This window comes from Perca fluviatilis, chromosome 4, assembly GCF_010015445.1.
Source record: "Perca fluviatilis chromosome 4, GENO_Pfluv_1.0, whole genome shotgun sequence".
NCBI lineage: Eukaryota > Metazoa > Chordata > Actinopteri > Perciformes > Percidae > Perca > Perca fluviatilis.
Window position 1 is genome coordinate 24,519,557 of NC_053115.1, and position 15,567 is coordinate 24,535,123.

General features: G+C 38.5%; 3 protein-coding genes across 6 annotated transcripts in view; 1 reads left to right on the forward strand and 2 right to left on the reverse strand.

Annotated features, from left to right (window-relative positions):
* Positions 1-1,752, forward strand: part of eya2 (EYA transcriptional coactivator and phosphatase 2) — a 30,450-nt gene extending 28,698 nt beyond the window's left edge. For both annotated transcript variants that reach the window (XM_039796931.1, XM_039796930.1), the window contains exons 15-16: positions 80-180; positions 537-1,752. In XM_039796931.1, the coding sequence (XP_039652865.1) occupies positions 80-180; positions 537-617 (182 nt within the window). In that variant the 3' untranslated portion in view covers positions 618-1,752. The remainder of the gene's footprint in view (positions 1-79; positions 181-536) is intronic.
* Positions 1,753-1,981: 229 nt separating this feature from the next.
* Positions 1,982-8,468, reverse strand: tgm5l (transglutaminase 5, like). 3 transcript variants are annotated; one of them, XM_039796926.1, is made up of 14 exons: positions 8,372-8,423; positions 8,029-8,211; positions 7,678-7,911; positions 6,911-7,029; positions 5,673-5,801; positions 5,107-5,284; positions 4,778-4,913; positions 4,551-4,654; positions 4,183-4,422; positions 4,003-4,065; positions 3,700-3,909; positions 3,444-3,601; positions 2,989-3,122; positions 1,982-2,517 (listed from the first exon to the last, which is right to left on the reverse strand). In XM_039796926.1, exons 1-14 carry the CDS (start codon positions 8,397-8,399, stop codon positions 2,364-2,366), a joined length of 2,070 nt encoding a protein of 689 aa, XP_039652860.1. In that variant the 5' UTR covers positions 8,400-8,423; the 3' UTR covers positions 1,982-2,363. The 3 variants fall into 3 exon arrangements, with proteins under 3 accessions (XP_039652860.1, XP_039652863.1, XP_039652862.1); XM_039796928.1 differs by having other exon boundaries at positions 2,364-2,517; positions 8,393-8,468; XM_039796929.1 differs by lacking the exon at positions 8,372-8,423 and having other exon boundaries at positions 8,051-8,116.
* Positions 8,469-11,915: 3,447 nt separating this feature from the next.
* Positions 11,916-13,594, reverse strand: pxmp4 (peroxisomal membrane protein 4). The gene is made up of 4 exons (XM_039796932.1): positions 13,353-13,594; positions 12,967-13,029; positions 12,677-12,875; positions 11,916-12,525 (listed from the first exon to the last, which is right to left on the reverse strand). Exons 1-4 carry the CDS (start codon positions 13,463-13,465, stop codon positions 12,262-12,264), a joined length of 639 nt encoding a protein of 212 aa, XP_039652866.1. The 5' UTR covers positions 13,466-13,594; the 3' UTR covers positions 11,916-12,261.
* Between the last annotated feature and the right edge of the window lie 1,973 nt (positions 13,595-15,567).

The window sequence follows — 15,567 nt, forward strand, 5'->3', positions numbered from 1 at the left end:
ATTAATCAAAAATTCAGGTCTTTCTTCAAGAGACTATTTTATTATTTTAAACAGATTCTGATTTCCCCTCTTTTCAAAGGCAAAGAGAGCTGCTTTGAGCGTGTCTCTCAGAGGTTTGGTCGGAGAGCAGTGTATGTGGTGATAGGAGATGGAGCTGAAGAAGAGTCTGTGGCCAAAAAGGTATAACTCTTTTTTTTTTTTTTATGCCTGTGTCTGCTGAAAAATGGGCCTCAACTAATCAGTTAGGACACACTCGATTTCTGCAGCTTCTGTGTCTAAGTTTGTGTTGTTTTTGTCTAATCTTTGCATTGAGATGTCTTTGCCAGATGGATTTGGCAGTTCAGCTAATATTTTTTTGCATTAAGCTTTTGTACAATATAGGCCAACACGTTATTCACATGTACTTTGTCACATACTATAATCCCCCTCCAAGCCACAGTCCATAATTCACATCTGCACTGCATCTGCAGGAGCCAGAGTATGCCTGCCTCACATTAAATCTGCATATAATTTAGATTTTATTTTTGTTTTCTCAGAAGAACATGCCGTTCTGGAGGGTGTCCTGTCGGGCCGATCTAGAGGCTCTGAGCCATGCACTGGAGCTGGACTACCTCTAGAGGGCGCCAGCTGTCACGCTCTGCTCTTCCACCCAAATCATGAGAAGCTCCTGAACTCCTGAGTGCAGCTAGTAGGTGAAGCTGCCCCGAGAGACTGATTCAGAGTCAGTATTGCTATTTCAAAGTTTGGCAAAAGGCATTTGATCCCTAATGAGCACCCAGGTGGACAATTTCACTTTAAAGCCAAAGGAACTGTGAGGATTTCGAAGCGAAAGCTGTAGTGTATCTATGACATAAACATGAGGCCGACAGTGCTGGACCATAATAAAAGACCAAAGACACATAAGGGACCAAAGCTTCATAACTAACCCCAGGGAACTATGGTTAATACTGCAAATACTCTTTTACTCTTTCCTTTTTTTTTAAATTCAGTTCATCTCAACTTTATGAAAGGTGTCCCACTTTTGTACACAAAAAAGTGATGCACTAAATGCAAACATCCTGTTTATTAAACACAGTAAGTATGTCTGCATGGATGAAAAGATGAGATTGTTTGTTCGGCTGTGTGTGTTTTTTATTTGTTGTGAGACTAAACCCATTTTCCACTGACGAATACTATTTTAAATATAACATTAGAAACAAGACTTCAAGTTATGACGTTATGTGGAATACATTTTGCCTTCATTATCATTTTATAACTGATTTATTCATGTCGGCTAGATAAATGTCAGATATTCTCCTCATAGGTAGAGGCTATTGAAAATAGTTTGATTGTATTTTACCATTTAAATGTGAGCTATTTATTATTGGTTACATTTTAAAACACAATGAGGTATAAACAGTTTGGGAGCTCGACATAAAAATATCCCCTTCAAAGACTAAACATATGCTTTTGTAAAAATGTTTCGATAAGATGTTGTCTTGAAGATGCTGTAATATGTAGGCTGGTGCTTGAATCCTTACTTTTGATAATGGGTTGTATATGTTGTCATGTTTTAACGCTCCTTCTTTTCTGTCCTTGTTTAATTTCCTAATAACCTGTTTGTAATATAGATGAACTGGTATGGTTGTGCATGTGCCGATTACACCGCCTGTCAGCTTAGCTATGATTTGTATATAATGCTTTATTGTCGATTTGTTTTGACAGACGGTTAAAATAGATGAATAAAAATAAATTAATTGCATTGTTGGGAAAGGTGAGTTGAGTTTCATTTTATTCCACAGTTACTCAACCCAGAGGATGTTGAATGATCCTTGTGTAAATGGCATGTAATCATCAAGAGGTTTGAGAAGCATTTCATTCAGACTGAACCACAGTGGCCTTTTCTGAGGAAAGGTCTCCCTCTTCAGGGCAAACAAGAAATTGCAGTAAAATAAATCCACATACATGCTGGATATTTGACAAAAGAAGATGTGACATACAGTAGATATAAACACGTTTTATTTGATTGTTCAAACAAAGCAAAAAGCATCATAATCCATGTTAAAATGTTTGTAGAAAAGTGTTACTTTTCATGGTTTGAACACATAAATAGCAAAATAAATATCAATTTAAAATAAATATTATTTACATTCACATTTATATCATACAAAGCAATATAAAAACATAAGGGCTGACAATATCTTCATCGTCAATCTTTATGTTTCTTTCTGCCACATGGTTGCCATCTTCTGGCTTCAATTTGGTGACTTAGTTTTAACTTTAGCAAAACATAAATAAAAAAGACACTGACAAATGGTGACATCACAAATTTAAGTATCCTGCCCAAAGTTGACAACTAAGGAAAAAAAATACCAAAACAGGATCTAAGCTCTGAGGACGGAGAACATCTTGAAGCCTCTGATAGTGGAGTTGATGTTTGTGAGTGACAGGCTGGCCTGCAGCATCTTTGCTCCCACACTGCTGGGGATGAAGGTAATGAGCTGCTCTACTTGTCCTCCTGGACGCAGCGGGAGCATCCTGCAGAAAGAAATGGAAAAGATATAAAAGAGTTCAGGAAATGCTTAAGTATAACTACTATTGCAAATGTCTGACTCCAATTTTGTTACCTTTGACAGCTAAGCTACAATTATTACTGTGGGAATGTCTAAACTGTTTAAGCATACATTGTAAGATTATATTTTGTCCATAGCTAATCAGAGACTCTTTAATAACCCTCCAGAGCCTGTACTGTAAATCATGATCTGCCTACACAGCAGTGTACCATTATTCTAGCCACGCCTACCTGAACACAAACATAAGCAGAACAATACAACTCTAACAAGCCTACATTCCTTCAACAAAGACAGACTGTCATGTACTACACAGTGACACTCCTATATTTAAGCATTGCTCAGCTCATTCACTTTGCAGCCATTCATGATGTGCATAAACCACTAAGGGAACATTCAACATGTATATAAACAAATGAAGACAAGAACTTATTCTTACCTGAAGTGAACCTTGCCCTGAGTCAGCCCGGCCCCAGCTACGGTCAGTACTCCGCTGACCGGCTGAGAAAATGGGTTGGTGAAGATCACTGTGGCAGTCTGCTCTTTGTTCACAATCAAGTCTTTATCTGCAATCTGAAAGATAAGAAAATTGTGTTGGTGAACCCTGATAATTCCCTTAAATTAGCCCTCAAATAAATCGTAAGTGAGTCATTGATAATTCTGTATGTTTTGTGTGGAAGCTGTATGATGCCTTAATGAGTGAAATTATCAAACCAAAGATTTTTTTTATTGCTGCTGTACCATCATATCAGACAGGTAAAGATTCTAGATACCTTGCAAATAATGTTATACATTATCCCTTTTGTTTAGCAATATATATTTGGGGTCTAAAATTTGTTTTTTTGCTAAAATTCTAAATAAAGTTATGCATGTTTGAACAATTTTCCCAAGTACCTGTATGGTGAGCTGTGAGCTGGTAATATTGAACTCCTCTGAGGCCAGGACCCGCTCCTGACTGGCCATGTCCTCCAGGACTACTGCAAGGTTTATCAGGTCATCTCCCACCACACACTCATACTGGTCTGGGAGGATCTGCTGCTGAATAACCTTAGCTGGAAAACCAGAGGGAGAAAGTCAAGAAACAGAAATGTAAACCACAACAGGCTTTCAGAAGTGAACATTTGAGTCTGTGGGTGAAAAGTGGATTTACCTTCCATGGGGGCCAGTTGTAAGACACCGTGGGTTTCCCAGAAGGTGTCTGAGGGGCTGTTGTTGTATTTTTTAGCCTGGGCGTTGAGATGCAACCTCATCTTCTTGGCAACCTTCTGCTTGTTGATGACTTTCACTGTGAAGCGGACAGGCCCCCCAGCAACAGGAGCATTATCCAGGGTCAGGAAGACTAACACCCCTTTGGTTGAGCCTGTGAAAAAGACATGAAGAAAGTCAGTGCATGAGATGACGTGTGATTAAACAGATGAATGGTCTGATTGATGTAATCAAAATTCTTAATTACCTCTTCTTAATGTCGAGTCCTCTGAACTTGTGGAACTTCTCAATGAAAGTGTTGAAGTCGGGCCTATATTGTAAAGATCGAAAGAAAAATGTGAGTATTTTTGCACAAGATTTAATATTTTGCCACTTCTCTAAATTAGCTAAATAACCAAATGATTGAATTTCTGTTTTTGGCTCATACTTTTGATGGATTTGTAGTCTCCTGTGATGTTCTGGTGTCTGGGGAAACCAATAGCTTTGGTGCAGATGAGGGATCCCACTCTCTCTGTGTCTTTGCTGTAGCTGACCACCCGACCCTCGCTCACTACGATTGAGTGGACGTCGGCGTTCACCTCGGCGTAGACAAAGGGGATGTCATAAAACAGGTCGATGCGTCGATCTTTGATTGCTTTGACTGGTGATGGGCCACAGCAGAACACTCCTGGGATACAAGAAGGAAGAAAGAAAGGTTATAGCAATGTTTATTGAAGACAACAAGTTCAATGTGTGTATATGGCGAAGAAATGGCAAAGAAAAGGGAAAGAAAGAAAGTGAAGATTTCTCACACACCTCCACTCCTTTCCTGGGGGGTCGGGTCCAGAACCTGCCAGCCATCCATTCCAGATCCCAAATCCCGGCGAGTCATCCAGCACTCCACCCACACATGGAAGTTCCTGTATAAAGAGAGAGCCACAATAAAATATCACAAAGTATTAACAGGCCCTTTTCTTTTGCTTCACAAAACTAATTAAATATCATTAATGTCTTAAAATGTATTTAATGTCACGAAAACTGACCATATGGTGTCTTTACTGAGGTTCAGCTTCTGCCCTGTTTCACTATAGTACTCCTCAATCACCAGGTTGGCATTGGTGTCATGAGCAGAGTTGAAGTTTGTGACGACACGGCAGGGAATGCCAAGAACCCTCATCACTGAAAGATGAAATTTTAAAAAAAAAACAGACGTTGACACATGGAACAAATGATCCGGTATTTGAACAAGACTGATAAGAAATCGAGCATGAGTACTGGTTATTGATGACAGTAAGTCATAATGTAGTAAAGAGCAAAAGTGCTTGACTTATTATTGTTTTGTGTGTGATTTGAATGATCATGATATAATCACCTGTGCACATGACAGCTGCAAACACCCAGCACTGTCCAAACTGGACTGGGCTGAAACCAGACGCAGCCCACTGTGTCAAGATGTCCCCACTCCCAGTCCACAAGGAGGGATTAACTCCTTGTTTGAAGTCACCTGTCCATTTCCCTTTCAGCACACCACAGTCGTCTTCACTGTTGATCTGAACATAGAAGAGAAGAGAAATGTAATTTTCCATCTTTGCACTTCAGTTCCCAAACATCATAAAACAAGCTGGGGCATCTCACATCTCCTGAGATGATTCTGATTCACAGTGACGGTTTAATAACTACTTTTAAAGCCTGTTTTACAGTTATAATTACAGGGTGATTGCATGTGACATTCAGGTTTCAAAACTTTGCAGAAAGTGTGTGTCTATTTGCAGAACACAGCGTCCCCAGTTCAAGCCCCAACATGTTTTTAATAAGCGGAAGTGACGCTCATGTTGTCATACAAAGAAAATAAAAACATTGGTGAAACAGAACACTGCTAGCTAGTGATGTATTCATATCTGGCAGGTGTGTTTATAATCTGAATCTGTTCACACTCACCATGGCAGACACGACCCGGCTGATGTAGATAGGGTTGCTTCGGTTCAGGTAGTCCATCCTTCCGTTCTTTTGGTGCTGAGGGCTGACTTGGAGCAGATCCAGGCACGCCTCCAGAATACCAGGCTCAAACTAAAGAGAAAGAAATTAGAGAATTGAAAGATTTTGCGACACTTTGGACCATATTCTAATAAATACATGCTTAATGTTTAATCCAACTCAAGGATTAAAAAGTATATACTGCAAGTGGACACAAGCAAAGCAATACTTTACAATGAAAAGTCCAAATTTTGTGATTTGTGGTATTGGGTTTTATAAATTAAATTGACTTGACTTGAAATGCAATCCAATACAACAGCACTACAATAAATACTACATCTAGTTATTTCTTAATGGAAAACAACTTTCTCTGTTCGAAATTGTATACTAACGTACTATTCATACTAAGTAGCACGTAAAATGAAGTATGTAGTGTGCTCTAACTGCATAGTTTGTGTATTTGTGTACTCTAGAAATGCCCGGATGTATACTACAATAGCAAGAATTTCTGAGTATGTAACGTGAGCTTACTGGATATATACTCAACTGCCCCAAAATGCAATGGCGGACTGTGAGGCTGATGGTTCAAATAATCAATTCATTAATGGATAAAATAATTATGAATGATGGCAAGTGACATTAAGGTACAGTTAAGTTACGTAGGCTATATGTACTGTATACAAATATTTAACAAAAAAAAAAGAAATCATAATTTTCTACACACCCGAGCAGCACTCCATGCAGACTGCATTGTGACTGAATTTAATAATTTTATTTGCATTAAAATAATACCTGAAAATATTCAATTGAGTGAAAGAGGTCATGTTGATTTACATTTGTGATTAACTATTTTCATTTAGGCCTATCGGTAGCTCGGACCGGTAACGTTGTGATCTCTTCAGTTATGTGATGCAGAGAAGACGTATTGCTTGAGTTTACTTGAGTGTGAACAGTCTGCTGGTTATGCCATACTTAAACGTTAATTTAGTAGGCAGTACTGTATGCAGTACTACAGTAGACTGTACAGTCTATGAGTACTACTCATTGAGTATGTAGTTCGCAATATGTTAGTATGCAATTTCGAACACAACCTGATAAATTACCACAGCGTTGAGTCAGCACCTCAGCTGTAAACAATCTGATGATTTTTGTCCTTATTGTATATTTGCCAAAACTCTGATCCACAGATATTGTTTTCATACCTGATCAAAAGACCATGGTCTTGACACAATGTTCATAGCTGTCCCTATAAACAGCAGCCCAGAGTCGTTCTGGATGTACTCTTGTCGCTGGTCCTCAAAAGGAATATACACAACATCCTCTGCAAGAAATAAACCTGACATTTAGTACATCCTCACATAGTTACATTTTAAAAAACATTGCTGTATACACCATAAATACTTTGAGACTTCAGCTCATTTTTATTTTTCCCTCTATTTTGTACAGCTGTTGCCAGACAGCATTTGTCACACTGCAGCCCCATTGTAGCCTACTATAGCAATTAGACTTCATTAAAAGTAACTAATAAACGATTAAAGGTAATTAGTGAATGCATTACATAATTGTGAACTTATTCAGCAACACAAACCACATCTATAAGTAAATGTCTGCACTGAACTGGACTAAAGCCTATTTCAAGAAGAGTTTTGTCCCCACTGCCATCACAGTGCTGAACAAACTGTAATACCGCCCCCACCGCCTCAGTTGCTTTGTAGTTTTCACATTTGATGTGTCTATGTGGGTGTCCTAATGTGATGTGTGTTTTTTTTTGTATATGTGTAACATGTTTTATGTGTTTTTATATGTGTTGTTGTGCTATGGAACATGACAAGAAGATGTGTGGAAATGATTATCCCTATGGGACAATAAAGACTCTATCTATTTCTGTTTTGGTTTGCAAAGATATTATAAGCTATCAAATCCTTCAGAGTCTGCAAAGCTTTGAATGGACTTCATAAAAGCTTCTCACCATGACACCAGGGATTGCAGAGCAGGATGAATTTGCCAAACGCACAGGTCTTTTGGCTGCCCTGAGTCAACACACACAGCTGAAATCCATAGCAGCCCACGGAGGCGGAGGCAGGAGAGGAGATGAATATGGAGGGGTTCTGGAGGTTCAGGCCCTCTGGGTCCATATAGGCTTTCCATTGGGAGGAAGGAACGTTCTTGGAGAATGTGACTGGCATTACCATATATAGGCGGCCTGAGGAGAGAAGAGAGAAAGACAATTAGGCAAAGGGATTTTAAATTGTGGTTCACTGTTTGCATACAACAGTCATTCATCCCAAAAAAATCTAATCTACATATAAATCCAGACTACCTAGTGTAACTTTGATGCTCACAGAGTCAGTCTTGGGGTTAAAGGCTTGGCCCTTCAGTTGTAGACTGACTCTAAATGGGGCTCCTCTTCGCACCACCAGGGCTTTGGAGCTGCTGAAGCCCTGTGTCCTGTGTCTCTCCTGGTTTTCAGATTTTTCCAGGTTGACATTTTGTATTTTCATGTCTGCAAATGAAGAAAATTAATAAAATAAAGAAATTGCTACAGAAAAATGCATTCAACAGTCAGATGACACGAAGAATTGAAAGATCATGAACAAAAAAAGGCAGGCTACAACAGTTAAATGACAAAACAGCTGAATGCGCAGAGCAAAAAACGAGCTTGCCTTTCTGAAGAGAGATCTCACCTTCCATTTGTTAGTGTCTCTTTCTCAATGCAATGCTGTATGTCCCTGCTGTCAGGCTCTACCGCTATATACACCTTTGCCCCACCCTCTGAAAGCATTTCACACGTGGTAGTGCGAAAGTAAACTGGTTTGCCACCATTGTTACTAAGGCCCTTAAGTCATGTGTACCTAAACATACACCACAAAATAGGACACCCCTCCTTTTTAATAGTTTCGTTTGTAAAGTAAGCTTTACGTGAGTAATCAGACACTCCCAGTTTAAGAACAGAGAGCTGGACAGGATTAAGTTTCTGAATTTGTTGGGCGTAAACTGCTGCAGTTTTGTACCGTTGAGCCTGTACCCCCATATGACTAATAAAACTTGAATTTGAACACTTACTTTGAAAGCAAAATGTGATTTTTTTTTTACAGTATGTCATCAGGGACAGGTGCTTCCCATGAATCCCTGAAGGGCAAAAACAATGAATAGTGCCTTTCTTACTCTACGTCCTGGGTTAACATTACATTTTTACTTTTCCCTGTACAGTGTGTTTTGCTTTGTTTACATGGCTTCAATCCTTCTTAATTTACTCATTTCAGTTTTTAATCTTTACATTTATCAGGTGTTCTTTTGCACACTTTGAGTCTGCTTATTTCTAAACTGATTTAAAATAATTTGATAATCATTCATTGTATGTAGACCTAGTGAGTTGTCCTGATTAGCTTGTGTCATGTCATTCATGAACTACTTTACCTCTGTGTGTATCATTCAAGAAATGGTCATTGCCAGAAAATGTATTAATATTGATTGGTTATTTTCTATGATGGGTATTTAAAGAATGTCTGTTGACTATCACTTTTTTACTGTACAAGTTATTTGACCTTCTATAGTGTATACGGAGGAGCTACCTCTTTGGTCTATGAGTTAGATCCTGGTCTGATTGAAACTTTGTCAGACATATCTGTTCAATAAAATACAATAGTTGTGAGCTTCATATAGTCTAGTGGACCTGTTTGTATTGATTTGCTATTCTTTACAGCTGTCTTCAAAGTTTGAGGTGCATTATATATTGGTCAAACCCATAAAAACCCAAAATATATAACAGTGCCATACCTCAGACATGGTAGGTACCGTCATGTGGCACTTCAAGAAGGTACCATAGTAGGTAGTAGTGGCATGTGTACTATGGATGACTTGATGTCTATGAAATGTCTCTTAAATGACTGCAGTGAACGACAGACACTGGTCTCTTTCATGTAATTCAGGCCACTTGTTAGCTTACTAAGATTCAGTCAGATTTTAATCAAAAGCTTACAACCAAAACTAGATTTTATGAAACAGGCATTGTTTTGATCCAATTCCGAAGTCCCTCAGGTCTACTAGGTATGTAAGGTTGTAGTTCCTACTAGCCATTTAATTGGAGGCACACACTGTCTTGCAGTATTGCCATATTTTCTCTTTCTCTGCACACACGCCCTTAAACCCACTGCTTGCAGCCTTGGCATAGTTACACGAGGACACGGTGACTGAAGCGTGGGAGTAAACTTGGAACTGATTAGAGTTTCCGTTGCTGTTTAGACTTGCCTCCAAGATAAAATAGCTTCATTACGCAAATCATGTTCAAGTTGTGAGCACTCATCAATTTGTAATGTTCTGTACAGTACATGGGGTGAGATGCATTTTTTGAGAATGAATATTGACTTGAAGTCACGACAGGGACTGGTGCTCTATCTATTTATTTATTAGTTAGCACAATGGACAATTTTAGGATTTTGAGCCACTAGACAATGTCAGTGTGTCCGTCGATTGAAGGGTCCACCACTTTGGTCCAAACTGAAAAATAACAGTACAAGTATTAGGGCTGGCAATATATCAATATTATATTGATATTGTGATATGAGACTAGATATCGTCTTAGATTTTGGATATCGTAATACCGTAAATGGCTTAAGTGTTGTCTTTTTCTGGTTTTAAAGGCTGCATTACAGTAAAGTGATGTCATTTTCTGTTACCTGACTAGCTCTTCTATTAATTTTACCTTTACCCACTTAGTCATTATATCTACATTACTGAAGATTATTTATCTAAAATCTCATTGTGAAGATATTTTGTTAAAGCACCAATTGTCAACCCTATAATATCGACACAATATCGACATTCAGGTATTAGGACAAGAATATCGTGATATCTGATTTTCTCCATATCGCCCAGCCCTAACAAGTATTGGATGGAGTGCCATGAATCTTTGTGCAAACAATCATGGTTCCTGGATGTTAGCATTTAGCTCAAAGCACCAGTGTGTCTGAATACAGCCTAACAGAGCCACATGCCGGCTGTAGGCTCTTAATATTGTTAAATGGGATCTTAAGAGAAGCAATAACTTGCTGATAGTGCCAATCTAAGGACACAGACACATAACATATCCTGGTACATTCTCAAAGTTCCAAGTCAACATCCATGTTTCCGGTAGATTCAGCATCAAACTGACACTAGTTCTCCCTTTAGGAGCTTTTTTAGAGCTTTGCCCTTGTAATATATCTCTATATCTATGTATTTGGTTCTTTTACATAAGGCAACATAACAACCAGAGGCTGAATAAATACTCATATCCTTTACTTAAGTACCACAAAGTAGAAGTCATGCCTCTGAAGTTTTACTTAAGTACAGAAGTAAAAGTATCCATGAAGAATAGCCCCCTTCAGAGTGTCATTTAGTATGTATATTTTTTTAAACACTGTTGCATTAATATGTAAGCAGAGACCAAGACCAAGCTAATATTAGATACTGTTGGTCAATTTATCCTAAAACATTCCATCACGTGTGACACATCAGTGAATGCTGATCCATGTTTTTAAAAAAATGTAATCTGATAATAACTATATTGTTCAAATAAAATTAGAGGACTTGAGTTAGACGAACAATTTTTTTTGTGAGGTACTAGCCAAAGTAGCATAAAAATAAGATACTTAAAATTACTAAGTAAAAATACGTAAAATCAGTATAGAACTTGATACTGCACTATAAGTCAATGAGCCATAGTTGAGTGAATCATTTGTAGTCAAGGCAATACAGGATCAAGAATGTTGTGCTAAGCCCTTGATTATGACACACCTTTGGCTTTTAAAAAACATTAGTATGTTTAGAATAACTTCTACATGCTCATCCAGTATTTCATGTGCAGGTGCTACATAGTGGAGCTTAATGGCTTAAAGAAGATTCCAGTGTCAGATCATCAGTGATAACACACTGAGTAACAGTATTTCCTTACAACACAGAATACTCCATATTCAGGTTGTCTTCAATATAACCTGCATACTGCTTTGCAGAAAAAGATGCTCGGCAGTGCAACGACTCTTCGTACTAAAAACAAATTACGGCTGCCATTTTTAAAATAAGTCCTTATTTTAGTTGTATTAATTGGTGTTATACAGAAGACACGTTCTTATATTATACCAAGTCACTTGATAATGATATTGCTGATATTGAAATGTTTGTGTCTTTGTGTTTTAGCAGGTTCTCAGCATATAAGAGCATTTCAGCCTGTTTCGCATTGAACAACTTTCTGTCTTTTATTCTGTGGCAGCTGTATTTAGTAACATATTCCTGGAAAATTAAAATCAGACAATTGTACAATCAGACATAATATCAGAAGAAAAACAATCATACTAGGTAGATACAGATATGGCTATTTAAAAGTTGGCACACAAGATATAGAAATGTCAATGAATCAAACACCAAATTAAGTCCTACAGTTAAAACTATAATCTAGCAATAATTTAAAAAAGGCAACATTCAACAATATTTTGAATATTAATAATTATAAAAATAATAATGCTATTCATGTATTGTAGAGAGCTGGTCCATAGTGAAGAAAACTAAAACTTAATTTCTAAGCAGCAGTCCTTGGCTTATTATAAACAAGGAAGTCTGTTATGTCATGCCACACATTGCTGTCATGGTAGAGGTAGTTCATTGAGGACTGCAGTGAGGGCTGGAGGGTGTGAGGGTAATATTCAAACAGCCACAAGACAATGCCCCACACCAGGGTGGCAAAGAGTGGGAAAGGGTCATGTTTAGGCTGGGAGATATATCCTTTCTCTACAGCCAGCCGAGACAGGGCGAACAGGATCCTGGACAGCAAGTACATGTTGATCTAGAGAAGAGCAGAGAGTTTGAACAGATTGAACACATTGACTTGAGCAATTACGGTCTTGAGTTTATGATGACGTGCTTGTGCAAATATGATAAAGGACAGAGCAGGTGTGACAAAACAAGGGAATTTCTAGACTACAGGCGTATCGTACCTGGCTATTGATGTTGTTGTTATCTCCAAACACTAACCATCCTCCAACACACGCAGCCAGAAAGGAGTGAGACTGCAAACTTTTCCCCTGGCACCTCTCCTGCAAGGTTTGCAGCCCTTTGTATGTAAACACAAAGCATGCCAGGTTGCGGGAGTGGGTGTACGTGGCCTTCAAAATGGCTTTGAGCTTGTCCTTAAAACTATCAGAGAGAAGAACAACTTGTTCAGAACAAGAGACGTGGCTAATATTGTACTAGTAAGTTTTAAATACATTACAGCTCAAATCCTTACCTGCCACTTCTAAACAGAAATGTCATTACCAGAGCATGTGGTGCTCTGATTTTGGCCCCATAACTGAGAAGAAATAAAAAATACACTAACGTTATAATGTTAGTGCTGTCTGGAAACACATCTGGCTACAAAATAAGGTCATACGTCCTCAGTGCTTTTATTATAGTCAATAAAACTAATACTATTTGTTGCCTAAAAGTTACCCCGGTGGCTCCAGGCAGCTAAAGCTAGCCACCACTGTAATACTACAGCTGATAAGACCATAGTTAGTCACGTACGACAGGGTTAACGTTAGCTACTAGCTAGCTGTGTGGTAGCTATAGAAGTAAACTAAGGTAGCTTAGCAGCTGGCTAGCTAAGTTACTGTTTTGGATGTTTTCACTCACACGGCGCCGTTTCTGAATCCTTTTAACACTGCCAATACCGCTTTGTACTTCTCTTGCTGCAATAGATTATTGACGGTATACAGAAGAGTTTTTGTCAGATCAGGACCTGCCATGACTTCTAATAGAGCTGACAGGGTACAAAAATCATATAATGATCATGATGAATATACGTCACAGCGAAAAAGTCTTCTTCTTCTTCTACTACTACTTCTTCTCCTTCTTCTTCTTCTTCTGATGTCCGGCAGAGTAATGCCTTGCGGCACATTGCTGCCTCTCACAGGTCGGGATCATCCATCCATGGTTAGGTTCCTCCAAATTACAGTAAAAGGGAACTACGCCTATTTTTTTTCCAATGGACTAAGACAGTCCAAAAATATTAGTCAACATTAACAACTCTCTCCCGAATCCAAAAACTAGACACAACTCAAATTTGTGATGTCATCAAGTTGTATAAAGTCTGGGACTGCTCCATAGACAATGAATTGGGAAAGATGTTATGGATGAGACCGAGAGCACCCAAGGGAATGTTATGAGCATATGGATACATATTCTGTTTCAGAACTGAGAACACTACTTATCAAGCAATATCACACGTCACAGCTGTGATTTAGTCGTAGGCATGAGAGGCAGCAAAATTACGAATCCCACTATGGCCACGCCAAGACCCGCCCTACGAAGCAGCTGGATTGGTTGGTGTTAGGCATTTGACCTCGAGTGGTTAAGGTTGGGGTTAGGGGATTGGTCAGGGATAGGACCTGTACATGTAAGTATGGACGCCTGGCCAGTAGTAGTGTGTGAATACCCTTCACCATACCTAGAGATTGGCATGGGGTACTTTCCATAAAATCATCTCTCAATGCAAATCAAAGCAGCTATTAGGCTAACCGAACATAAATCCATGCCAATCTCTAGGTATGGTGAAGGGTATGTGATGATGTGGGGCTATTTGAATTCCAAAGGCCAAGGGAACTTTATCAGGATGCATAGTATCCTGGATCCATGAAATAGCTGGCCTTTAAAAATAAAAATCTGCCTGCCTCTATGGGAATTTAACATAGGGGTGTACTCACTTTTGTTGCCAGCGGTTTAGACATTAATGGCTGTGTGTTGAGTTAATTTGAAGGGACAGCACATTTACACTGTTATACAAGCTGTACACTTAATACTTTACATTGTAGCAAAGTGAAATTTCTTCAGTGTTGTCCCATTAAAAGATATAATGAAATATTTACTAAAATGTCACTTTTGTGAGATACTGTACATACACCAACATTTGGAATGATTCCCCATCACATCAGAACACTACTATCCATCACATATTTCAAAAAGGCATACAAACTGTTCCTTCTCAACAGTTACACTTGCACACATTGATTGTTCATGTATTGTCCAAGTTTTGTTTGCATTGCCTGTATTGTTGTTTTCAGTTGTCTGTATCTGTCTAGCCCATGCTAATGTCCTGTACAAATGTTTCTGTCCTCATGTGCCGTAAAATGTTCAATGTTCCGTTTCTGCAGAACAGGAACCTGCTGGAAATCAGTTTTTAAACTGAGTCAGGCCGATTTATATTGTAACTTAATGTTACTTTTAACTTGGACAAAGGTGATCTTAACTACAGTATTACGCCTAGGATTATACCAGAGCTTGGTTTTACTCATGCATTTGAAAACTGGATAACTAACTGCTTATAGCCGCCTGACTGAAGGTAAGGGTTACAGGCCTACATGGTGTCCTTCGGCTCGGCCTGTCCTCAGCTTCGACGCCGTTCCTCTTCACTAGTCAGCCGGTGCAGCATCAAAAAGCGCTGATGGCCAATAGAAACTAACAGGTGGATTATGATATGATATGATATGTCTATGGAGCAGTTCCACACTTTATACCTGATGACATCACAAGTTTGAGATTTACTTTTCTGGTTTCCGGCTTTGAGAGAGGGTAGATCATGGTCTTAAATATTGATCAAACTTTTCTAGGACAGCATTAACACAGGAATTCTTAATTTAGGTGGACTTTTTGGTAACAGGATAAAATAAAAAGGTTAAAAAAAAATATATATATATATTTTTTTTTTTTAACTTGTTCCTAAATTTAAGGGCATGCACACTCACAGTATGATACATTCTCCAAGGCAACACCAATTCTCATCGCAAGAGTAATACATTAAAACAGTACTTTAAGTGCTTTGCACAATTATCTTTCTTCACAAGAGAAAGCA